The following is a 26,071-nucleotide window of genomic DNA, read 5'->3' as shown; positions in this document are numbered from 1 at the left end:
TAGGTATGGAATTAGACCTTTTGTATATAAATTATTGTTACTGAGTTGGATGGAATTAGCTTTCTCTACTGCCACTGTTTTTTTTTTTCTATAAATGATATTTTTCACCTTTTTTAAACCCCGAATTATAACTCAATTGGCCTCATTCACAGATAAACATGGACAATAATTTTAAAATGTGACTATTTTTGGAAGGAGGGAGATTTAAAACATATGAACTTAGTACAAATTTTTTAACGTCAGAGAACAGCTCATTTCTTTATATTTTCCTACTTTTTACAATTAATGAGGCTTCACAATAAAAAGACTTGACATAATTAATGTAGTGCATTCTTTTAGACAGATTGAAATAGCGAGTTTCAAAATAAAAACTGCTGAAACTAATAATTCTGCCTCTATCATATTTGCAACATATGTGTCTAGTTTATCAGGTTAATATGATTTCTTGATGTACTTGCTTCTGGCATAATTAAGCAAAGCTGTCTAATTAATTTCAAATGCTCAGTTTCTAAGACAACTACAAACAAAAAACACAAGGAAAATGGTATTAAATATAGAAGTGTGTTTCCTATTAGAACAAAATAAACAAAGGGGATTTCTCAGTAGCCCAAATTGAGCATCAAAGCATTAAAGTGTATGTATTTTTTTATATAAAGAACATTGAGCATATATGCTCTTGTATATAACTACTAGGAAAGCTTAGTTATTCTCACAGGATTGTTGTGAAGATCAAAACAATACTCCAGTGAAAGTTCTGTGTCAGTTTTGAACCATTATGCAAACACAGGTTAGTAATATAACTACTATTATTCATAGGAGCTGGCATTCACATGCAAGCAGCAGCATGTGACTATAGGTAGAGGTAGGAAAATCATAAGAGGCAGATATAAGAATCCCCAGAGCCATAAAATCTTAAGCCATTTAGATTGAGGACAGATGGCCCTGAACATTTCAGTGTATTTAGGAGGCTCGTCTTAAAGTTAAGAATTGGTGTTAGAGAGTCAACACTAAGTCATCAAGAAAATATCTAAATAAATACAGTATCAGCTGAAAAAGATATGTATATATTTTGGAAAAATCTCTTCAGAATGCTTTAAAAACTAACACTTTGGACCAAGTTAGGTGTAAACCTTTATATATATGGAAAGCCGAGTTATTTAGAATAAGTGTTCTCAGGGCTCCTCATGGCTGAGTTCCCTATATATTCTTTTTAATGTATTAAAGTTAATGAGCACGTTATACTCATGTATATTTCCTGAAATAATAAAATCCACTTTTACAATGTACAAATAATAGGGACACCAGAATAAGGTTGATGGTACCAGGACCTTAAACCTGATGGTGGGACGCCCTGCATCCGGAGGAGCAACATGCAGGGCAGTGGTGTTAGCGCTTTCTACGCTGACTGCATGGCCAGTTAACATGCTGTTGCTGTTTGTTTTGTTTTTACAATGTGACTGAAGACAATATTACATAAGCTTTTATAAATTTTTATTTTTAGAAACTGCAACTCCAAGACAAGGAAATATGTATACTTTGTCAAAAGACGGTTTATCCAATGGAGTGCCTAGTAGCAGACAGGCAGAGTTTTCATAAATCCTGTTTCCGCTGCCACCATTGCAACAGTAAACTGAGGTAAAAGGTTTTGTGGTCTGGGGCACAAATATTTGAAGAGTCTGCAGTATACTTATAACATCATGTCTCTAGAAAGATGTCAACTTTTCCAGATCCTGTTGCCATCAGTTAAAACAACACCAAACAGGAATGTGGTCATGTTCTGTTATGCGTTGCTCAGCATGGCTGTGACCTTTTTCCTTTTGACATTTTGCTTTCTTAATCAAATCCAGAAGGGTCCCTTTTGTCCCAGCGTGGAGATCACATAAATAAGAAAAATCAAGTGTTACTCTCACCACCACCAACCTGCCCCAATGGCATGCTCCATAGTGTAAGGGGAACGATCTTTCTAAAATGCAAATCTGAGAGCCCTTCTCAGTTTAAAACATGTAATGGCTTCCTTTCTCCCCCAAATTAACATCTAAATATGAATTAAAAGGCACGTCAAGATCTTGTCCCTTCTCATCTCCCAATACCCCTTCCTCCTGTTGCATGTTACTTTTCATGAATTTCTTTCAGTTCCTCAAAATCATTATTTTTTCTCTCTCACATCTAGCTGGTTCCAAATGTTATTGCTGCTCCTTGGAGGAGTTTTCCCATGCCTCTCTCCCAGCTCTCCACCCAGCTAATAACCACTCATTCTTCAGATCTCAACTGAGACTTTATGTCTTTGACGAAACCTGCTTTAACTCCCCTATGTGGATCACAACATCCCCTGTGCTTGCCCCGTTCTTAACACAATCTAATGTAGTTGTCACTGGCTGTAGGAAATGTATTAATGTTTGTCTTGCCAACACCTAGTAAACGCAGATATACAATAAGGACTCAAAAATATTTATTCAATGACTGCTATTTTTAAAAATCATTATATAAAAACCCACAAATACAAAAAAACCAAACAAAGCAAGTATGTGGCTCACTAAATTATTATAAAGTGAACATACTGTAACCACTATCAAGGTCAAGAAATACGACATTGCGAGTCATTCCAGAAGCTCCTTCCTCCCTGGGCCCCACCCAAACACAACCTATCTCTTGCCTGTGAGTAAATGGTATCCTTTGTAGTAATTGTTTCCTTGCATTTTTATAGTTTTATTTATCCAAATGTGCTTTCCTAGATTCTATACTCTAGTTTTGTCCTTTTTTAAAACTCTGATATGTCTTTCATGTCTTTTTAATCTATAGACTTTCCATCCATTCCTTGCATTTCTTACAATCTATTTGTGAAGGACCCAGGATATTTGACTGGTAGAGTTTTCCACAGTCTGGAATTGCTGATTGCACACTCACAGTGCAGTTCACATGCGCCTTTATCCTTTGTATTTTCAACAAACTGTCAGCTGAGTCTAGGTTCTAGTTTAAACTAAGATTTGATTCCTTTTGAAAGAACATAGGGAGTCTGCTTTTCTCATTTTGTGATCATAGCAGGTACTGAAGCTTAATACCTATATCCATTAATTGATGTTTGCAAAATGCTGATACTCTAATTTTGTTCTTCCTTTTTCATTATGAGAATACTTTTATGGAAGATGCTTCCCCTCATTTGCTATTTGGTTACACAGGGGTACAATTGATAAAGGAAAGGCAGAATAAGTATGTAATTCTTTCCCTTTATTTACCAGTTTTGTCAATGTATCAGTTCTTTATTTAACAATTTAATGTAATGGTTTCTTACCACCTAGAGATAACCACTTTAAAAATATTTTAATGTCTTTATAAACTCTCAGAGTTACACATATTCGATTGGTTTCAATCAGATGCAATTATCATCATTAATGAAACTCCAGTTATTCTATCCCTGGCCAGTGGAAGCCACTTCAAGTTGTCTCCTGAGGCCTTTTGACAGGACCTTAGTAGTCTGTGATAGCTTCCTCATTATCTGATAGGACTAGCTGTCCCATGTTCCTCTTGTGCATTTACTGTTCCATTTACTGGAACCAGTTATTTCTCCAAGCCTTGATTTCCTTTAGTGAGAAATGATATTTCAAGACTACAATCTTGATGCTCTTTCTACTGGGTTGATCACTATTTCTAAACTTTTTTAGTGTTAAGAGCTAGTAAATATTTATATATAAAGAAAAAATATATCATGAATTCATAGTGATATTTCCAAATTGAATTCAAAATTGCATTCCTTTTGCTTAGCCTCTTCTCTATTACATCTGGACCTCCTTTCTTCCACTTCAGGGCTTCCGGTTCTCAAAGGAAAAGGAGGTAACAGAATTAGACTCTCCCATATTCATTTGGACAACAAGTTTTGGAATCACAAAATTATCAGCACCGCTGATTTGATTATCAAAGCATTAAAAAATTGCATTTGCCCCTCTGATCACCCACACCCCATTTTTTTAAATTGTCGTACTATGTCTTTGGTGTCATAGTATGTAGCCAATGCATGTCATATTATCTCCCTCTTTGCCCTCATTTCATCTCAGTTTATAGATAACAATTTATTTAATGCTTGTCAACTGTCCTTATGTTGACATGTCCATAGTCATTCTGGTTGTTCAAGCTTATTTTCAAGTAGAGTCCTCTGAAAAGGCTCACAGAAACTTTATTCCTTGAGTTCTCACATATTGATAACAATTTGTGATCATTACAATGGAAGGTAAGTTTTGCTGAAAGTAAAATTTTTGGCTTACATTTTCTTTCATTGAGTATCTTATATGCATTATTTCTTTTTTTTCTAGCATGAAGTGTTGGAAAGGTCTAATAATAATCTAATTTTCTTGCCCTTATAAGTAATATGGACTTTTCTTCTTTTTAGATACACAAAGGATTTTTTTCTAAACCTAGTTTTGCATGTTACTTTTCATGAATTTCTTTCAGTTCCTCAAAATCATTATTTTTTCTCTCTCACATCTAGCTGGTTCCAAATGTTATTGCTGCTCCCTGGAGGAGCTTTCCCATGCTCCTTAAGTTTTGCTTTCCCAAAGCTCATTTTATTAGAATACTTCTTGGTATTGGTCATTCTGGATCAATAGTGTCAGTTATTTAGTGTGCTCTTTCAATATGTAATTTCATACTTTTTTATATTGGGAAAGTTTCCTTAAATTATAGCTTTTTAGTATGCAACTTGTTTCATTATTTTATTTTCTTCTTCAGGAGCTCCTATTATCTCTCAAATCCTTATCTCTTTTTTCATTTGTGATTATAAATTTTCAGCTTTTTATTTTCCTATTTTTCTTAAGATGCTTTCTATGAATTTGCTCTTGTATGTCTTTTAATTTAGTTTTAATTGCTGACATATTTGATTTTTTTCCTTTTACTCCTATTTTCTTCCTGATATCTGATACCTTGTTTCTGACTTTTTCTAATTACAATTCATGCTGGTCTTTTATCATTTTCTTAATGTCTTTTAGCTCATTTTGAAATATTAGGTTAAAATTTTGATGTTTTGAGAACACATTTTTCTAGCATGTTTTCATTGTCTGCAATGATATTATAACACTCTTTATTCTTTCATTTCTTGTAATAATTTCATATACTATTTGGCCTTGATAATTTCCTGTTGCTCATTTTTATATGGAATTAGTTTATCCAAATCTTGGAAGGAAGCAAAATTCAGGATGGTTTTCCCAACTTCACAGAACTGCCTCTTCTGGTTTTCATATACTGTTCAAAAAAGTATGGTGGCTTGACTTCTTGGATTTCCTGCCTTGGATCCTCTCCCCCATGTTGATTGGGACCTTCTTTTCATTTCTGTCATCACTATCCAACTCAATTTTGATTCCGCTCCCATAACTGTTTTTCTCAGGGTAGAGTCTTGTTCTAAGAGGGGATCTCAGTGGGTCAGTTTTGAGTTTGATTTCGCCAGCCTCTTCAGTCTTTCCTACCACAGGGCCTTCGCACTCACTGGCTATTGAAACGGGCAAAACCCCTCCCAATTTCAGCTGCTGCTCTCTGACTGGCATGTGACACTTTCCAGGAAATAATGATTGCCTATTTTGTGGTCTCGTATTGTCAGGTCCATTAGACACCTTCATTTCTCCCTCTACTGTCACCCATACAGATGCAACTATTATGTTAGTCTTGTAGCTGTTGTTGGTTTGTCCTTACCTCCTTGTATTTTGGGATTGGTGAGGATACCTTGTCACCTAGTTTTGTTGTAATTTTATCCATGGGTTTTAAGTTTTGCTTTCTGTTTTTATGTGGAGGTTCAGAAATATTCAAAAAATGGTGCTGCTGCCTTTGACTAAATTTGATTTTAATTTTAACAGGCATTCTATTTGTTAATCTCTCCAAAGAGACAAGATAAAAAAAATTGCATAGGCAAGCTTTCCAATTCATTCAAAATCCAGTTAACAAGGAAGCTCAAATAGTTGATTTTTGCATGTATGCTATTCAGGATTTATTGAAAACTGAAACCCCTCACACAATCCACTGAGTTAGCAAAGACTTAGTCCTATCATTTTACACCATCTATAACTACATATGCATTACACTATAATACCTATTATACCAATACCTGACATACAGCATGAAATTGTAAATACTCCGAGACAAGTATCATGTAGGGCATTAGTGGTGACTATTATCTAACAGGAATGTTCAATTAATAAGCACATTCCTATTGCCAGTAGGTTAACTGTGCTGAATCTCTGACTCATTCTTGAAATAATCAATTCCCTAATTCCTTATGAATTTGCAGTGTATATTTAGAACGTTAAATTTTTTTTTTTCTTTTTGGCAGTTTGGGAAATTATGCATCGCTTCATGGACAAATATATTGTAAACCTCACTTTAAACAACTTTTCAAATCTAAAGGAAATTATGATGAAGGTTTTGGACACAAACAGCATAAAGATCGATGGAATTGCAAAAATCAAAGCAGCTCAGTTGACTTTACTCCCAATGAAGAACCAAATATGTGTAAAAACAATGCAGAAAATACCCCCATGCTTGGAGAGCTTAATAAACATTTAGATGCTGGTAACAGTGAAGGGCAAAGGGATGACTTGAGAAAATGTGGGGAGAGGGGAAAATTAAAAATCATTTGGCCCCCTTCAAGGGAGATGCCTAAGAAAGCCTTCCCCCTTGAGGAGGAGCTCAAAATGAGTAAACCTAAATGGCCACCGGAAATGACAACCTCTACATCTGCTGAATTTAAAAGTGAGTCACTGATAGAACACATGAAAACTGTGGAAAATAAAGGACAAGAACAAGATAACATTTCTTTCCTGCAGCCATGTCTGCAGCCCATCCACATGTGTCAGAAAGAGGATGTTACAGGAATCAAAGAAATGGAAATGTATGAAGCAAGAAAAGATGAGAAGAAGGAAGGAAATAAGAATGTGCAAGACAAGCTGAATGAGCCCAAAGATACAAAGAATAAGAGGAAAAGTGAAATGGATCTTCATGACAACAGTAATGTGGTTGTGCAGAGTGCTGAGAAGGAGAAAAATGAAAAAACTAATGAACCTGATGGTACAGAAGTTTTACAGGTTACTAACACTGATGATGAGGTGGTGCCAGAAAGTCCTAAAGAGAATTTGAATAAGAATAATAATAACAATTATATAGCAGCGTCATATCTGAATAATTGCAGGCAGAAGACATCTATTTTAGAATTTCCTAATCTATTGCCACTGTCAAGTGAAGCGCACTACACTGCAAATGAATATCAAACTGAAAACTTAGAAAATGCTTCTAGAATCTCAGAGTTACTTGGTATATTTGAATCTGAAAAGACCTACTCGGGGAATGTACTGGCTATGGCTCTTGATAAACAGACTGACAGAGCTACTGCTGGCAGTCCTATGCAGTCTGTCCCCAAGTCAGGCCTCAATGACAGGATCATAGTAAAGGGGAAAAAGTCAATGTCCTCTTCTGATACAAATATCTTAAATATCAAAGGAAACCACTCAAATAACAAAAACCTACAGTTCTTCTTTTCTAACACTGTGAAAATTGCTGCTTTTTCCAAGAAGAATGAGAACATTTTTAAGAGTAATTTAATAGATTCTGTAGATCAAATTAAAAATATGCCATGTTTGTATTTAAGAGAATTGGAGAAGGACATCAAACATTGGCATGGTGAAACAATAGGAGCAGCACATATTAATGGAAACACAAGTTTTGATGCTTCAAGCAGTGAATTTACAACTGAGCCTCCATTTCCCACGGTGGAGGTCCAGTTTGAACAACTCACGGTGGAAGAGCAAATTAAAAGGAACAGGTGCTACAGTGACACTGAGTGAAACATCTCTGGCCACTTGCAGTCTGCGCTCAGGCACCGAGAAATATCAATGCCCTGAAATAGGACTTTGGGGATTCTGATAACCTTTTGTTGAAATTGTAAACGTTCAGAAATCTCATGTCTATCACAATGGAATATTCCTTGTATTACACTATGTGTTGTTTTTCATAATTGGTTTGAATCTGAATGGAACGAAGAGATGAAACAACACGGCTCTGTTTTCCTGTCAAACGGCACTTAAGTATATTGCTCTGTTTTTCAACATGCCAGATAACATCACTGGTGACATTCTATACTGCTGTATTTATCACTGTTCTAAAACTTCCTCTATAATTTCTGCTGAAATAAAATTAAATCACCTGGGGTGCAAACCAAAACACTTGTGTTTCTATTTTCCATATATATTGTCATTCTAAGTATGTATGTTTTCCATGATTTAGGAAGTATTTGTCTTGGGCCAAGTATTTAATACACACATGCACACACACACACACACACACACACACACACACACCTGGAAAAATTAAATACTAAACCAAAGCCGCAGTATTGTTAGAAAATATAAAATATTCTTTCTCTTTTTTGCTCTTTTTGTAAAGATACAAAGACTACTGTGGTTCTTTAATTAATTACCTACATTAAACTATCATGGAACATGTCTATAAACATGTAATGAAAAATACCAGTTTTCTTCAAATTAATGTGGAGTCCATACTCAGAAATCAAATGAACTGGAAAGGTTTTAGAAGTTACTTAAATAAATTATGCCAATTGCATTTTTAATTGCTTACTATATGCAATTGATAAACATACAAGCGATATCACTACATTTTGTCAGATTTTTTTCTTATCCTAATTACTGGATATTAATTTTTTCTGTTAGGAAAACAGAAGATTTGGCTTCTGAATTTTCTGCTGAATTTGCCTTTCCTCAAATACATTTGATGATTCTAAGAAGAAAACTAACATGAATATAAATGAGCCGCTTCCTGGTGATATAGAATGTACGTATATGAAACAGGCCTTATCTCATATTTTCCTACATAAGCACAAACCATTGCCTGTCCAAACCAAAATGCAGTGTTGAAAACTCGCTCTTTTTAGAAATTATAACAATTCTCTCTTGTTAGTATGTTCTCAACAGATACCTGAGACATTAGTTTGCCAGGGCTGCCATACAAAGTACCACATAGTGGATGGCTTAAACAAGAGAAATTTACTCTCACAGTTCTAGAGGTTGGATGTTCAAGACCAAGGTGTCAGCAGGATTGGTTTCTCCTAAGGCGCCTCTCCTTGACTTACAGATGGCTGCCCTCTCACTCTGTCCTCATGTGGCCTCTCCTCTGTGCAGGTGCACTGCTGATGTCTCTTCCTCTTCCTGTAAAGACACTAGTCCTATTGGGTTAGGGCCCCTCTCCGAGGACCCCATTTAACCTTAATTACCTCTATAATGGCCCTACCTCTAAATACAGTCACACTGGGGGATAGGGCTTCAACATATACCTTTTGTGGGGACATTTTTACTCAATTTAATTGAATACTGTGAGAGTCTGCCAAGAAAATAGTAAGCTGTGGGGCTACAGTAGCAACATTATTGTTTAAATTGAATTACTGCACTTTTACACTACTCTTCATATATTCTTAAAGACACAGCATTATACCTATGATCATATATGCTGAAATTACACAAATGTTTCCATAGAGAAAAAGTAATTTATGAATGATCATGACATAGTATCTTAAGATATAGTTTCTTAATGTCAGCTGTGCTTCTACAAAAGTGCCTTTCTTTATAAAAATTCTACCTTGGGACTCTGCCCACTCAATCTTGGTAGCCCAGTCCACTGTTCAGTTATGTTAAAACTTGGGATTAAAATAAGCTAAGGTACACATCAGGGAAAACAATAGAAAAATATGAATTGTTCTTCTGTTTACCCTTCATTCAATCAACAACATATTGTTTTAAAATCTTCTTTATCAGAAATATCTTAATTATTGACTTCATCACCTTCCTTAGATGACATGTAAGAGTTTTTAAAAATTCAGATATACTTAGAAGTCCAAATATTGTTTTATTTAGTACTGAGTATTGTTTCACTCTATGACAAAATCTTTCAACTAAATAAATAGCAAGCTTTAGGAACTAAAGTTCAGATAAACACACAAATCCAAAATACAGCAAGTTTTCTTATTGTTGCAGACAGGGTATCAGTTTGCTGGGGCTGCCATAGCTAAGTACTACAGACTGAATAGCTTAAACAACCAGAAATTTATTTTCACACAATTCTGGAGGCTGAAGTCCAAGATCAAGTTGGCAAGTTGGTTTCTTCCGATGCCTCTCTACTTGGCTTACAAATGGTCATCTTCTTTCTGTCATGGTCTTTCTTTTGTATGGGTCTGTGTCCAGATTTCTTCCTCTTATAAAGACACCAGTCATATTGGATTAGAGCCCACCTTAGTGACCTCATTTTACATTAATTACCACTTCAAAGACCCAACCTCCAAATGTAGTCACTTTTCCAGATACTGGGGTTTAGGACTTCAACATATTAATTTTAGGGGGACACAATTCAGTCCATAACAGCAGTAATCACCTTTCACCTTGAGTCTTTTTAAAATACATCTATTAATATTATGAAACAACTTCCCAATAATTTTTCACTTGGGGTTTATATCACAGAACTATGTCATATATAGATTTATGCTATAAAAATTAATGTTTCCAGGGAAATAATTCTCTTTCAAAGGAATCAAAATGGGCTCAGGATAGACCAAGTGCTTTACCAGAGGAGGCTGTATGATGGCAGAGCTTAGCATGTAAGGGGTTTTGCATTATTTTTTCAAGATTGGACCTTCCAATGAATCTTATAAAAATGTTCTGTTACCCAGAAGACTGTGCTGAATTATCTTTTTCAGCTTCCACACAATCAACCCTTGTGAGAGATTTGGAACTCTAGGCAGCACATTCTTTGGTTTAGGACAATGGTTTTCCCACAGTGCAATAATACTGCAGAATGCACACCTACTACCCAGTCCCAAATGTGCAACCAACATGTGCATCTGCCATATTTTCCCCCAGACTAACAATTCTCTATTAACATCTCTAGAGTAATTTCTAAAGGCACATTAATTTTTTAAGGAACTGGAAGATAGAAAAATAATACTTTCTCTGCTATGTTTTAGTAACTGACTACTAGCTACTATCCAACTGAGGAGGAGAAAAGTTTTCCCAGTGCTAAGAAAATGAACTTATAGAAAGACAGTCACAGATGTTGCAGTGAAAGAGAAGTGCAATACATTTTCTCCTCTCTGGAAATGCTATTGAGAACCAAGGGTGATTTCCATATCTAATGTAAAAGTTTAAAAATCTGCAGGTATTAACAGTAATATAAAATCTTACTTTAGAAAAATTGAATTTACATGGAGTTCAGAAATAGGCCATGAACGTAATACTCAGATTCAAAATAAGAGCCATGAGAGCACATGAGAGGTACTGAAGAATTTGGAGTCTCAGTCCCATGGAAATTATCTCTAATAGAAGACAAGAAATATTTTTAGAAAAATATATAATCTAAAAGTAATTTAATCTCAGATTTGATGGAGTCCTTTGGAAAGGCTAATTTAAGCTACCTAACAAGGTTCATTTACCATGGATATTTCCCCCCTTAAATATTATGAGAAATTTTAAAACTTTAGGTATTTGTATGCAAATGAAGTGATAGAGGGAAAGTAATAGTCGTAGATTATCTAAAATGTGATCATTATCATTATCTTTTAATACAGTACCTCTTTGTAGAAAGTAAACTGATGGATAGAAAGCCTGACAAATATAGACTGTGGTGCCCTAGTCAACAGCCATTCCACAAATATTATGGAACCCTTGGTATGTGTTAGCACAGTGATTTTTCTTTTTAAGAATAAATCATGGGGGCTTCCCTGGTGGCGCAGTGGTTGAGAATCTGCCTGCCAATGCAGGGGACACGGGTTCGAGCCCTGGTCTGGGAAGATTCCACATGCCGCGGAGCAACTAGGCCCGTGAGCCACAACTACTGAGCCTGCGCGTCTGGAGCCTGTGCTCCGCAACAAGAGAGGCTGCGATAGTGAGAGGCCCGCGCACCGCAATGAAGAGTGGCCCCCGCTTGCCGCAAGTAGAGAAAGCCCTCACACAGAAACGAAGACCCAACACAGCCATAAATAAATAAATAAATAAATAAATAAATAAATAAATAAATTTTAAAAAGAATAAATCATGGTACCTTCCATATAAGCTCTCAGACTGGAATAAAAAACATTAAAAAAAAAAACAACCACTAATTACAGCTGATGCTTATGGATGCAGAGGAAACCAACCCAGGAAAATGTATAACCACAAAGAGTTCTCTTAAACTGGAAGACTTCAAAGTAGTAGTAAATAAACAGGTGGGAAATTTGGGGATTTGAAAGCTAAACTGTCTTCATTTTGCTATAATCATGATTTACTTCAATGTAATTATGTGGTTGTGGATTCTACTCTGCACAGCCAAGATTCCCCCTGCAGGAATGAAGGATTTACTTCCCCAGACGCTGGAAGTACTGCCCACAGAAACCTCTTCTCTTTCAGACCCCTGCCAGGATTGGTTTAGCAAAAGAGAGCCACTTCCCTCAACGTGGACTGTATTCAGTAATGATCAATGAAAGGACAACCGGGCACAACTCTGAAGGGTCACTCCAGTGTCAATCTCCCTGTAAGGTTGGCTGAGGTCTCTACTGAGCCTGCAACACAACTCAACTTCTCCTTCTGCCCAATCTGCCTTCTTCCCCATCCCTTCCCTGCCCTTGGAACCAAGAGCACACCCTGATAAAACATCCCCAACATTAATCTCTGTCTCAGAATCAATGTCTTTGAGAACCCAACCTGGACCAGCTGGTGCTAGGAGTGGCCCAAGAAAGCAGACACTGGCATGATATTTTGGAGCTGAAATATTTGCTGCCTGACACTGGGCACAAGATGGCAGTGCAATTGTTAAAAATCCCAGCATTGTTGAACTAGAATGGCTATACTGATTGAAGCAAATCCCTAGCTGGTACCATATATCAGATATTTCAGATGTGTAGGAGAAATAGCAATTACTGCAATGAAAATGGAACTGAGTGGCCATTGTTAAACCCTGTCACTCTGGGGGGAAAAATTAACAGAACACAGAAACTATTAATCAACAATAAAAGGCTAAATGTGGTTTAATTGTAAGAGTAGCTGAGCCCCATGGAAGGTTAAAGTTCTTGCCAAGGTCAAGGACTTGTTTGGAAAAGAATGGGATCCAGAACATGGATAGAGATAAGTTGGCTGATGCAACCAAAAATATTGAAACCCCAGACTCCTCTGAAGGACCTGAGCCTATGGAAGTGGCCCATTCCTCCCTATTAAAGGTTAACACTTAAACTCTCACTCAAAGATGATGCAGATGCCTCACCCCAACTCAACTGGGTGCTTCTGCTGGTCTTGGCTGGCCTCACTCAAGTATCAGCAAGTCTTCTGGGAGCGGTATTCTAGGTTGTGCTTAGCTGGGACAGCTCTGTAGTAGGTGATTCATCCTTCTCCTGTGACCTGAGCATGTGATTCTGAGCATGCCCTTCTCATGGTGATGGCAGAAGTAAAAGAGAGGAAGGAGAAACACTGGCACACCATTTACTTCTGCCTCATTCTAATGGCCGAAGCAAGTCTTATATTCAGAGTCAGAGTGAGAGCACTGCAAGCCTCTAGTTGTATAGTGTTTACTTACAGCAGGAGGGGAGAGAGTGTGTGCAAGATCCAGCCCCTTACAATGCATTGGTCCCCCATGGCTGGTGGATCCACTCCATAGCCAACATGGGCAGTGTCAACTCACTTCATGCTACAGTAGAAGGACCCTGACCCTTGCCCCATGGAGTCTGAAATACAGAAAGCTGAGGATGTTCCCAAGAGCCACTGACACACCAACACCAAAGCTAAGCAGTTCCAGCAAAAGTTTGCGTGTACCCTGATACAGAGGGAACAGGCTTGTAGGTACAGGCTGTGCTCTGAGCATTGCATGCAGTGTGATCTGTGACCTTTCCAGCATGTCCTTTAGGAGCACAAGGTTCTTTGGGGGAAAAAAGAGGAGGTGTCCGGCTGCACTTGGACCCATCCCACACATGATTTCTGATGAATGAAGATTTAAAAGTTTCACAGAGACAATAATTGGTAATGACAACTACTGTATCCACCCTCTCATTTACCACATGTTTTGTAAGATGGTGGCAGACGTTTATTTATTAATTCTCATGGTGTTCCTTTCATCTCCATTAAACTCTTTCTTTTAGGAGCAGGACAAACTGGTTAACGGATATTTCTGGTGAACAAACCTTTCTATATTTCCCATATAGAAATTTCCTCAAACAAATTAGTTAAAAAGCCAATTCCAAAATAATTCGTTATTTCCTGAACTCTATCTAACCTAAAATAGTTCTTGTTCGATAAAAGTTTCAGGGATTTTGTAACTGAGATGATACATAAAACACAATTAAGCTGGCAATGTCTAAGAACAAATAATGGAAAAAAAATTATTAAATGCCATACCCTAGTTCTTTTTAAAGTCTTAAAAAAATCTTAATCCCTGAATTTCATACTGTAAGTGTACATGTTTGTATGTGTGAATGTGAGTGTATGAGTATGTGTTTAATAGCTAGTATCCAAATTATTAAAAAAATATCAATATCAGCACTTTTCAATGCTGTTCAGCCTGTTTTTAGCAAGCCAACACATTTAATCTTACTGCTGGCAAAATCACCAACACTGAATACGTACTTGTTATAAGTTAATGACAACATTATTTGGATATTTATTATCAAATGGATAACATTTATGTTACCAACTGTAATATTCAGGTTATGCATTTTACTCTCTTTTTTGTTAATACCTTCATTGGTTTGTTGTTGACGACATAGATATAGCACTTGTAAGCAAATGCACGCCCATTAACATAATTCTTGTAACCATATTATAGCTACTCAAAACGTTATACTAATCTCTTTTATTTCCTCATCTATATGATTCCTAGCAATTTTACCTATGCCCAAGGCTTCAATTATCTCTTTAATATTGATAACTGTCAAATTTATATCACCTTCCCTGAGCTCTCCTCTGAACACTAGAATCATATAGACAACTGCCTGTTTGACAGTTTCTCTTGGGTGTTTCAATGGCATCTTAAATCCAGCATGTCCAAATCAGAGCATCACCCACTCCCCACCTCCAGCCTCAAACTTGGGTCTCTTCCTCTATTTCCTATCTCAGACTCCATTAGCCATCCAGTTGCTAAAAAACTAGGACTCATATTTTATACTCTTACTATTTCATCCATTCACAATTAAAATCTTTCACCAAATCCAATTGATTTTTACTGCTTAAATAACTCTCTTATCTTTTCTTCCTAGCACAAATCACGTTTGTAGTTTTATGTGTTTTTTATAAATTATTTGGTGAGTGCAATTAGCACTCAACCCCATCCCTCCCATACCGACTGAAAGCTTTATAAAGACAGGACTGGGTCTGATTTGACTCTCCACATTTCCTCAAGTCCCACCAAAAAGTTTGACATATGGTAGGCATTTAATAAATTTTGAAAAAATTGAAAGAGCCAATCACTATTTAAATCTAAAACTTGAGCCACTGTACACACTGTATTAGAATTACATATGGAAATGGATAAGGATATCTTCTGGAATGATTTTTGGATTATACACAAAGTATCAACTGCACACCATGTTGACGATATTTAAAAGCAATACTTCCAAGAGAACTGCAGTTGTACTCCCAGATTGCCTATCTAAATGTCAATGGCACCATTGGGCATTTTTCTAGAACAATGGCTGAATGGGTAGACTTCTTTATTACAAATAGTGCTAGACAGATTTTTACAGGAAAACATGTTTATTTTCTTAAAGACTGACAAAATTAAACCAGTACCTAAGGATAGACAAAGTCATTCATACAAATACACTCATACATATATGTGAAATCTGTATTAATATACATTACAATAGCTTTAAAGTGTATATTTTCCCATGTATTAGTAGTTACCTTTTTCTGTACAATAACTTGTATAGAACATTTTGGTTGGATAGTTAAAGGCTGGAATGATGATAAGTATTTGATTTGGAGGTCACATTTCAAAAAGTATACCCACATATAAATAAAACGATGTTAAAGATGGAATTTTAAAGGAACTTATTTAAAGTATAAGAATTCATATGGTAATACCTCTATTATTTTTACTAGCTATAGAAGTTTATGCAGTTCTCTTATAATTTATAAAGCATGTCAATATGATTTATCTCAGTCTTCACAAAAACCCTATACTGTATGTAAATCTTTACTTCATCTGACATATAAAGAAACTGGGGCTCAGAGAGGTTACATATTTATCCCAAGATAACCCAGTAAATTAGAAATGAAAGAGATCTTAGAATTCCTAGTTTATATTTGAGGAAAACAAGATTTAGAGATTTTGAGTTGCCCAAGATCACACATTTAATACTGTGACACAAAGACATGAAAAAGAGTTATTATTTGAAGTCCCATACCCTTTCCTCCATCCAAACAGTCTCTGTGAAAGGTTTGTTGTGATTTTGCTACCAAGAATTTAAATTTCATTTTCTGACTTTATTTTTTGCTCTTGCATTTATCATTATATATAATTGTGATATATATATATGCGTGTGTGTGTGTGTATATATCACTTATGTGTACATGTACATCTATGTGTGCATATACATGTGTATGCACACACACTAATGTTCTAATGTTCTAGAACCAAATGAAACATCTATTGCTCCATCAAGGTCCTACACATGATTTGGCCGAAAAAACAATTTATTAGTTTTTACATAAACACATAATTTCAATATGTGTAGAAATTTAGTGTGTTGATGATTTTAATGAACTTAGATAACCTGCGGAGTCCATTGGTTTTGGAAGATTTTAACAAGAATTGAAAAGAGAAAAAAAAAGGTCTGGATTAACCATTATTTAACCAGAAATTACAGATAGGCAGGGAACTAATTGCCATTTATTAGAGAAAACAGCTATGCATGTCCATACAAAAATAATATAAATTAGTAGCAGGTAGCGTTCATCTTTTGCTGTGTTCCAAGCTCACAGCAAGGACAACACTGTGGTCCCTGATCTCATTTACTCCTCACAAGTGTTCCATGGGTATGACATGAGATAAAGTTTCATTATTCCTGGTGAAGGGCCTGTGGATTAGGGAGGTTAAGTTTCTTGACTGAGTTTAACCAAGTTATGCAGCTTGTGAGTGCCAAAGCACAGACTGAAATTAGACCTAACTGACTAAAAAGTCCATTAACTATGGCTTTTCCACCTCCATCTGGCCTCTCAACCCTTCATTGTGTGTGTAAAAATATATACATGAAATGATCACATATATACATATGAACACAAGTATGCACCAGTAATGTGCCTATAACTATATAAATTTATATATTACAAAGAATATACACATGTACAATGTATATGCACATCACATTTTGTGTGTGTTTCTATGTGCATTTGTGTGTTTGTATACACACATACACACACGTATATTATTACATGACTACAACCAGGGACTTATGCCTGTACATTAGAAAGACACATTTATAATGCAAAGTAGAGAAAAAAATAAGATTACTTATAGAAAATGTCATCAACCTCAGGGAATGGAAGTGAAGGAAATATATCAATCCCCCCGCCTACCTTAAAGGCAAGCAGCAAGCAGAACCGCTCTTTTTAAAATCGATGAAATTAACAAAAGCAATTGAATGTGGCAGAGAGGAGATGTCAGGTAGGAATCAGCACATGTGGGACCTGAAGACTGTGAATAACTTAGAGAAAGACATCAACGCCTCTGCTGCTAGTAATTACCTCACTCTCCGTGTGGCTGTAAAACATGGCAGCATTTGTCCCTGTGCCTGGAAATGTCAGGACGTGAAATGTTCAGCCTTGGTTATGTGAAACAGGACAAGAACTATTCGCCCTAAATACCAAACCTTTTAAGTTTCAAAGTTCTGAAATATTTAAGCTAGAAATACTTCCAACACTGGAAGATGTGTAAATGGCTACGTTATAAAGAAGAAAGGAAGAGCACGTGCCTATTTTTTAATTCATAAGAAAGTTATTAAATCACTAGCATTTCAAAGAGCCCACTTTCAATTACCCACGAAGAGATTGCCTACAGAAAATGTTCAGTTCCAGGCTTGGCGTCTCCAACCTACCCGGACCGCTAGCTCCCTTCCACCTTCACTTGTGTCCTCGGGGAGTAAGAACGAACTTCAATTATCAGCAGAAGTAGAACATAATGGCCACGTTTACAGAGTAATTTCCTCTGATATTTTTATTCCAAGGCAGAAGGAAGGGAATTGTGAGCATAAATGACATAGCCTGGATTTCTGCTGCTTCTGCTTTAAATGGCAATCTTCTACAAGATCCGTCTAAAGACATTCCCTGTGGTCTTCCTTTTCATCTCTCTCCTGCCCTCAGGGTAGGTAGCCACTTATTCCCACACCGCCGCCTTTTCCAGCCTTTTTCATTAGCTGTGGCATCCTGCCTCTGTCTCCCTTAAGGCCAGCACACGATGAGTGCTCAGTTAATTCTTGATAGACGAACGAATGAATAAATGGACCAATGAATGGCATAGGTTCCCGTGGACAGCGAATGATAGCACGTTGCAGAAGCACCTTCAGATCTTTGTTCCCAAATATAGCTGATAATAGAGAGTAAGGGGAGCAGGAAGAAGGAAAGGAGGGAAGAAACTCATGGGGATGCCTATATTTTGCCAAAGTAAATAGATCTTTCAAAATAAAGATCTATTAATATCCATTTGATACTTAAAATATAGGGCATATATTTAAGTATCATGCTTTTGTAATTGAGGTAACTGATTGAGATTCATTTGGTTTTAGTAATATACTTCTGAGATAAGGTATTATTATCTCTATGAAAAGAACTTAAGTCTTGAAGAAGTTAAACTACTTTCCCAAGGTCACCTATCTAGAAAGTGGCAGATCACAATAAATTATGAGAGACCATGGGAACACTGGACAAAAATTAGTACGTATACACTGATGTGTATAAAATTGATGACTGATTAAAAAAAAAAAAAGTGGCTGGTGGAGGACATATGGGGATATATGTATACATATAGCTGATTCACTTTGTTATACAGCAGAAACTAACACACCCTTGTAAAGCAATTATACTCTAATAAAGATGTTAAAAAAATAAATAAGTAAATTAAAAAAAAAAAAAAGTATGCTTAAACCTAATCTGGGAGATCTGAGAAGTAGAGGTATGTGGGAAATAGTAAAAGAGAAAATTATCCAGGGAAACAGCTTAGAAGTATGTTTTTGTTTTTTGTTTTTATTTATGCTTTTCATTGAAATGTGAGTGATAATGAACAGATGAAGGAAAAGCAAAGGGTTTAGCAGTGTAACTGGGGTTCGTTCCATCAGTGAAAACAGACTGGTTCAGGTTCTAGGATTGAAACCCTAGAAGCCAAGAAGGCAGTTAGAGGAACATATTGGTTACCAACAGTAACTCCAGGCGTAACAGACACACCCTGAAATCTCAGTGGTTTAAGATAAGAACGGTTTAATCCTTGCTCCTATCACAAGCCGCTTTGAGTTGGAGAGGAAGAAACTCTGCTCCAAAAAGGCCTTCAGGAACTCAGTCTTCCCGCGTTGGTTGTGGCTCTACGCTCCTCTGAGGCCCTGGAGTGTCCTGAATTGGCAGACAGAGAGGTAAAGGGGAGTGAGGCCCACCAGTGGGAGGTTTCTATGGGCCAGGCCTGGAAATGGGGCACATCACTTTTGCCTGCATTTCATTGTCCAGAACTCAGTGATATAGCCACACCTACCTAAGGGAGCCCGGGAAATGTAGGCAACTTTGGGCCCAGGAAGAAAATAAAAACATGCATATATCTGAACCTCTGACGTAATGAGATAAAATGAAGTCCAGACTTTCAGACACCCAACCGCATCTATTGTTCAGTACCTTTGTACTAAGTATTATTCTTTAAAATTTGTACCTGTGTGTTACGAGGATATGTGAGTTTCCTATTGCTGCTATAACAAATAACCACAAACTTAGTGACTTAAAACAACACAAACTTATAACCTTTTCTTTCTGGAGGTCAGAAGTACCCAAATCAAGATTTCAACAGGATTGTGTTCCTTCCATTGGCTCTAGGGGAAAATCAGTTTCCTATCCTTTTTCAGCTTCTGGAGCCCTCCTGCAATTCTTGGCTCATGTATGCCAGCATAGTAGCAATCCAGGATAAGCACACCATTACAATACCTTTAACTTCATCTCACTTGCAAAGTCCCTTTAGCCATGTAAATAATATATTCAAAGGGTCTGAGGATGAAGATGTGTATGTCTTTGGGGGACATTATTCTGTCTAACATAGATAGTCAAAAGAATATAAAAATTAGGCAAATATCTGAATTTCATCCCATTATTAACATATGAGAGTCTATTTTCCATTTAAAAACAATCCCTTATATTAACAGTTTCATGCTCTTTAAAGCATTTCATACTCATAATCATACTTGAGCCTTAAAACAGTCCTGTGAAAGAGATAGGGGAGATATTATATCCATTTTATAGATGAGTTTATGCATGTGTTCATAAGAGTTTAGTGGCTTGCCCCAAGGTACACAGCTAGTGAATTACAGATTTAAAATACAATACCATGTCTTCTAATTACAAATCTTTCTCTCCACTGCTCTATAACTTTTCCTTGTGAGTAAAATAATAAAGAAAAATTCCTGGATTCACCAGACATTTCACAGCAGAAAGAAACAAACAAAAGGGCAATTTAGATGTTGATCCATCATTATCATCTTTCCTACAGACATTCATCATTTTGAATGACAGTGAAGAAGTCGAACACATTTCTACTTCTTTCAAATTTTGGATTTAAGACTGAAGCACAGAGTGGTCCAGAGGCACAGGACATAGAAACTGTACAGACTTAGTCCACTGCTTATCTCTCTCTTCCAGGTTTAAGGACACACAGTAAAGGGTAGCACGCACAAATGCCCGCGGAGCCAAGCAGGACTTCTAAATATGACAAGCACGTTGGGTACAGAAAGCGAGCTCAGTCATGAACAGTAACTATCACTCACCTCCCCTGGCAGGGACAAAGGGGAGCGGTAGGGCCTGCGGCAAACTGGGGTCAGCTTGAAGTCATTATTCCTTGGCCTGAGTGGATGAACGTTACTGTGGGCATTAAGCTTCTCATAAAGGCATATGAGATCACGTTTTTTTACACAAAATGCGTACAGGTTGCTTTTGTAGATGTCAAAGGTGGTTATTAGAATTGACAAAATTAGTCTGAACAGTGTAATTAGTGTAGAGCAGTTAAATAGATTTGTTACTTTTATTTGGAGTTGCACCAGTTTTTTGGTTCCTAAGACCAAAGGATTATTCCTATCCTTAAAAGTTTGAAAAAGCCACATTGTTGTGTATGGAGGCAGGAATTAGCAGTTCTTACCTACTTTTTCGGTAAGGAAGAAGATTTGTTGAGCTTCTATCACTAAATTCACAACTGAATGTTTTTATTAAACTGTATTTACAATATACAGGTCCCCAGATAACTTGGGGGTTAAGTGTAGAAGTAGAAGAGGTGTAGGTGGAGGGTTATGAGGGTGTTTTCTTGTGTGAATGATGGTGTCATGTTATTGATATGATCGATATACTTACCTCATCATGTTATGATTCACATACGGAGGGAGTATAAGGCAGTAAGAACTATATTGATTCCGTAATGCAGGATCATGAGAATGATGATAACACTTTAAATAATTCTTTATTTGTTGGAGGTAAAATTAGGTTTGTGAGGCTTGCTAGCAGTCATCATGCTGCTCTTAGTGGGAGAAATGTTTGTAGGCCACGGACTAAAAACTCACCTTCACTCATCGGAAAGGGCAGCTTCTTCTCAGGACTAGGCCATTGTTGCTTTGGAGAATGTGGACACAGTGCGGAGAGATAATCCCCTTTACAAAAGGGATAAGCCAGAAATTTGAGTTTTTATATTAAATCTCCCAAACTGTAAGGGCTAGCTTTTTTTTTTTTTTTAATAAATTTATTTACTTATTTTTGGGTGTGTTGGGTCTTCGTTTCTGTGCGAGGGCTTTCTCCAGTTGCGGCAAGCGGGGACCACTCTTCATCGCGGTGCGCGGGCCTCTTCACTGTCGTGGCCTCTCTTGTTGCGGAGCACAGGCTCCAGACGCGCAGGCTCAGCAGCTGTGGCTCACGGGCCTAATTGCTCTGCGGTATGTGGGATCTTTCCAGACCAGGACTCGAACCCGTGTCCCCTGCATTGGTAGGCAGATTCTCAACCACTGCGCCACCAGGGAAGCCCGTAAGGGATAGCATTTTAAATTGTTTGAAGACACTGAGTGGCCAGAGAAAACAAGTATGAAGACCAGAAAGAGTCCACAATGGGGTTGACAGTTCATGATTTCTTGCCTAAGGACATCGATAGGACTAGAATTATCTGTCCAGGAAATGTTTGGAAATAAAGGGATGAGAGGTTTTGAGAGGTTGCCAAGGAGAGGGAGAGAATAGAATAGTATCTAGATTGCCCTTTGCATGTTCCAAAAAATGACACCTGCTCCTTCATATCTCCTTTGAAAAATTTTATTGATGGAAACCTTGATGGTAGCATTAATAATTCTTTCAAAACAAAACAAATAAAAGAAAGAGGAGGTAGATGCAGCAATGAGACACATTTTTTTTTTCCTTGATAGTTTTCTAAAAATACACTCATAAAAAATGACAGGTCACCAAAAAAGGTTTTAGTCTTAAAGATGTGATGAGTGATTCTGGAGCCACAGAGCTCTCAGTAATAGTGGGAGTGTATTCTAACATTTCAACCTGAAAATCTCCATCATTTTTAAGAGCTAAGAGTAAAATAGAAGAAAAATCAAGTGAATCCTATATACTCTGAGTTAAGGGGACATGTCGGATGAAGTGAGGACCTCCCTGCCAAAAGCAGCTGGGCAGTCAGGACGGATCAGAGCAGGGAGACGTTCAGCAGCTCAGGAGCCAAGGAAAGCATGGATGACCTTGGCATCTGCTGTTTGCTGCTATGCAGTAGAAGCAAACTGGCAGCCTAGAAAGAACTTACTTGGTAGATAGGTGACAATGGCCCCAGGTGGTAAGAGTTAGCAACATATAGGAGGAAGACTATTTCCTGTTTTACAATTTTTGGAGATGTGGACAGAAATGAGTGAGGTGTGCAGTGGCTCTGATTGCAGGAACTCACTTGGAGAGGGTGAGGAAGGCGTAAAACGTGTTATACTTGCGTGATGATGGGAAACTGGAGAAGTCTCTGCAAGCCTGCATTTTGAGTGGTAGAAGTTGTGTAAGCCAAGAAATGCCTCATGCAAGATTTGGAAATTTTATAATGGTGTCCATTCCTTCCATTTTTATATAATTAAAATAACTTTCTTTAAAAAGTCAATGTAATTTCATAATCAAGAGATAATCATTGCTATTTCTAGGTATATATTTATGTACCTTTCATCCTGAGATCCACCAACCCCCAAAGTGATTTTTGGTTTTTAGTTTAGTATATTCACTCTTTCTGCTATAAATTGCTATGAGTTTTGAGAAATGCGTCATGTCTTGTATCCACCATTATAATATCACACAGAATAGTTTCAACACCCAAAAAATTCCCTTGTGCCTCACCTATTCAGCACCCTCCACCTTGAACCCCTGGCAACCACTCATCTGTCTACTATCTCTATAGTTTTGTCTTTTCTAGAATGTCACACAAATGGAATAACACAGTATATAACCTTTGCAGACTGGCTTTTTTCACCTAGCATTATGCATTTGTCTTTGTGTATCTTGATAGTTCATTACTTTTACTTTTCCCCTCTGAATAACATTCCATTGTATGGATTACTACATTTTGTTTATCCACTTACCTATTGCAGGACATCTTGGTTGCTTTCAGTTTTTGTGATTATGAATAAAGTTACTATCAACATTTGTATGTAGCCATAAACATTTTGTGTGGGGTTACCATGCCATCTAACAAAGCATAGCGATGTTTAGCTTTGTAAGAAACTGCCAAACTGTCTTCCAAAGTGGTTGCACCATTTTATATTCCCATCAGCAAAGAATGAAAGCTCCTGTTGCTCCACATCTTCACCAGCAGTTGATTTTTGGATTTTAGTTATTTGTAATATGTATGTATTGGCATCTCGTTGTTTTTTGTTTTTGTATTTTGCCCTTTTATTTATTTATTTATTTATTTATGTATTTTTAATCAGTCATCAATTTTATACACATCACTGTTTACATGTCAATCCCAATTGCCCAATTCAGCACACCACCATCCCCACCCAACCGCAGTTTTCCCCCCTTGGTGTCCATACGTTTGTTCTCTACATCTGTGTCTCAAATTCTGCCCTGCAACCCGGTTCATCTGTACCATTTTTCTAGGTTCCACATACATGCATTAATATACGATATTTGTTTTTTCTCTTTCTGACTTACTTCACTCTGTATGACAGTCTCTAGATCCATCCACGTCTCAACAAATGACTCAGTTTCGTTCCTTTTTATGGCTGAGTAATATTCCATTGTATATATGTACCACTTCTTCTTTATCCATTCGTCTGTCGATGGGCATTTAGGTTGCTTCCATGACCTGGCTATTGTAAATAGTGCTGCAATGAACATTGGGGTGCATGTGTCTTTTTGAATTACGGTTTTCTCTGGGTATACACCCAGTAGTGGGATTGCTGGGTCATATGGTAATTCTATTTTTAGTTTTTTAAGGAACCTCCATATTGTTCTCCATAGTGGCTGTATAAATTTACATTCCCACCAACAGTGCAACAGGGTTCCCTTTTCTCCACACCCTCTCCAGCATTTGTTGTTTGTAGATTTTCTGATGATGCCCATTCTAACTGGTGTGAGGTGATACCTCATTGTAGTTTTGATTTGCATTTCTCTAATAATCAGTGATGTTGAGCATCTTTTCATGTGCTTCATGGCCATCTGTATGTCGTCTTTGGAGAAATGTCTATTTAGGTCTTCTGCCCATTTTTGGATTGGGTTGTTTGTTTCTTTAATATTGAGCTGAATGAGCTGTTTATATATTTTGGAGATTAATCCTTTGTCCATTGATTCGTTTGCAAATATTTTCTCCCATTCTGAGGGTTGTCTTTTCGTCTTGTTTATGGTTTCCTTTGCTGTGCAAAAGCTTTGAAGTTTCATTAGGTCCCATTTGTTTATTTTTATCTTTATTTCCATTACTCTAGGAGGTGGATCAAAAAAGATCTTGCTGTGATTTTTGTCAAAGAGTGTTCTTCCTATGTTTTCCTCTAAGAGTTTTATAGTGTCCAGCCTTACATTTACGTCTGTAATCCATTTTGAGTTTATTTTTGTGTATGCTGTTAGGGAGTATTCTAATTTCATTCTTTTACATGTAGCTGTCCAGTTTTCCCAGCACCACTTATTGAAGAGACTGTCTTTTCTCCATTGTATATCTTTGCCTCCTTTGTCATAGATTAGTTGACCATGGGTGCGTGGGTTTATCTCTGGGCTTTCTGTCTTGTTCCATTGACCTATGTTTCTGTTTTTGTGCCAGTACCATATTGTCTTAATTACTGTAGCTTTGTAGTATAGTCTGAAGTCAGGGAGTCTGATTCCTCCAGCTCCGTTTTTATCCCTCAAGACTGTTTTGGCTATTCGGGGTCTTTTGTGTCTCCATACAAATTTTAAGATGATTTGTTCTAGTTCCGTAAAAAATGCCATTGGTAATTTGATAGGGATTGCAATGAATCTGTAGATTGCTTTGGGTAGTGTAGTCATTTTTACAATATTGATTCTTCCAATCCAAGAACATGGTATATCTCTCCATCTGTTGGTATCATCTTTAATTTCTTTCATCAGTGTCTTATAGTTTTCTGCATACAGGTCTTTTGTCTCCCTAGGTAGGTTTATTCCTAGGTATTTTATTCTTTTTGTTGCAATGGTAAATGGGAGTGTTTCCATAATTTCTCTTTCAGATTTTTCATCATTAGTGTATAGGAATGCAAGAGATTTCTGTGCATTCATTTTGTATCCTGCAACTTTACCATATTCATTAATTAGCTCTAGCAGTTTTCTGGTGGCAGTTTTAGGATTCTCTATGTATAGTATCATGTCATCCGCAAACAGTGACAGTTTTACTTCTT

The 26,071-nt window shown here is 36.9% G+C and overlaps 1 protein-coding gene across 2 annotated transcripts in view; it reads left to right on the top strand.

The window, feature by feature from the left end:
• XIRP2 (xin actin binding repeat containing 2) overlaps window positions 1–7,939 on the top strand; it is a 287,840-nt gene extending 279,901 nt beyond the window's left edge. The window contains exons 8-9 of one of the 2 annotated variants that reach the window (XM_068543949.1): window positions 1,502–1,635; window positions 6,308–7,939. In XM_068543949.1, the coding sequence (XP_068400050.1) occupies window positions 1,502–1,635; window positions 6,308–7,814 (1,641 nt within the window). In that variant the 3' untranslated portion in view covers window positions 7,815–7,939. Of the gene's footprint in view, window positions 1–1,501; window positions 1,636–6,307 lie in introns of those variants that run through there. The other variant, XM_068543948.1, reaches the window with a different exon arrangement.
• The last annotated feature ends 18,132 nt before the right edge of the window (window positions 7,940–26,071 follow it).

This window comes from Eschrichtius robustus, chromosome 5, assembly GCF_028021215.1.
Source record: "Eschrichtius robustus isolate mEscRob2 chromosome 5, mEscRob2.pri, whole genome shotgun sequence".
Classification (NCBI taxonomy): domain Eukaryota; kingdom Metazoa; phylum Chordata; class Mammalia; order Artiodactyla; family Eschrichtiidae; genus Eschrichtius; species Eschrichtius robustus.
This window is presented reverse-complemented; position numbering and strand designations above follow the sequence as displayed.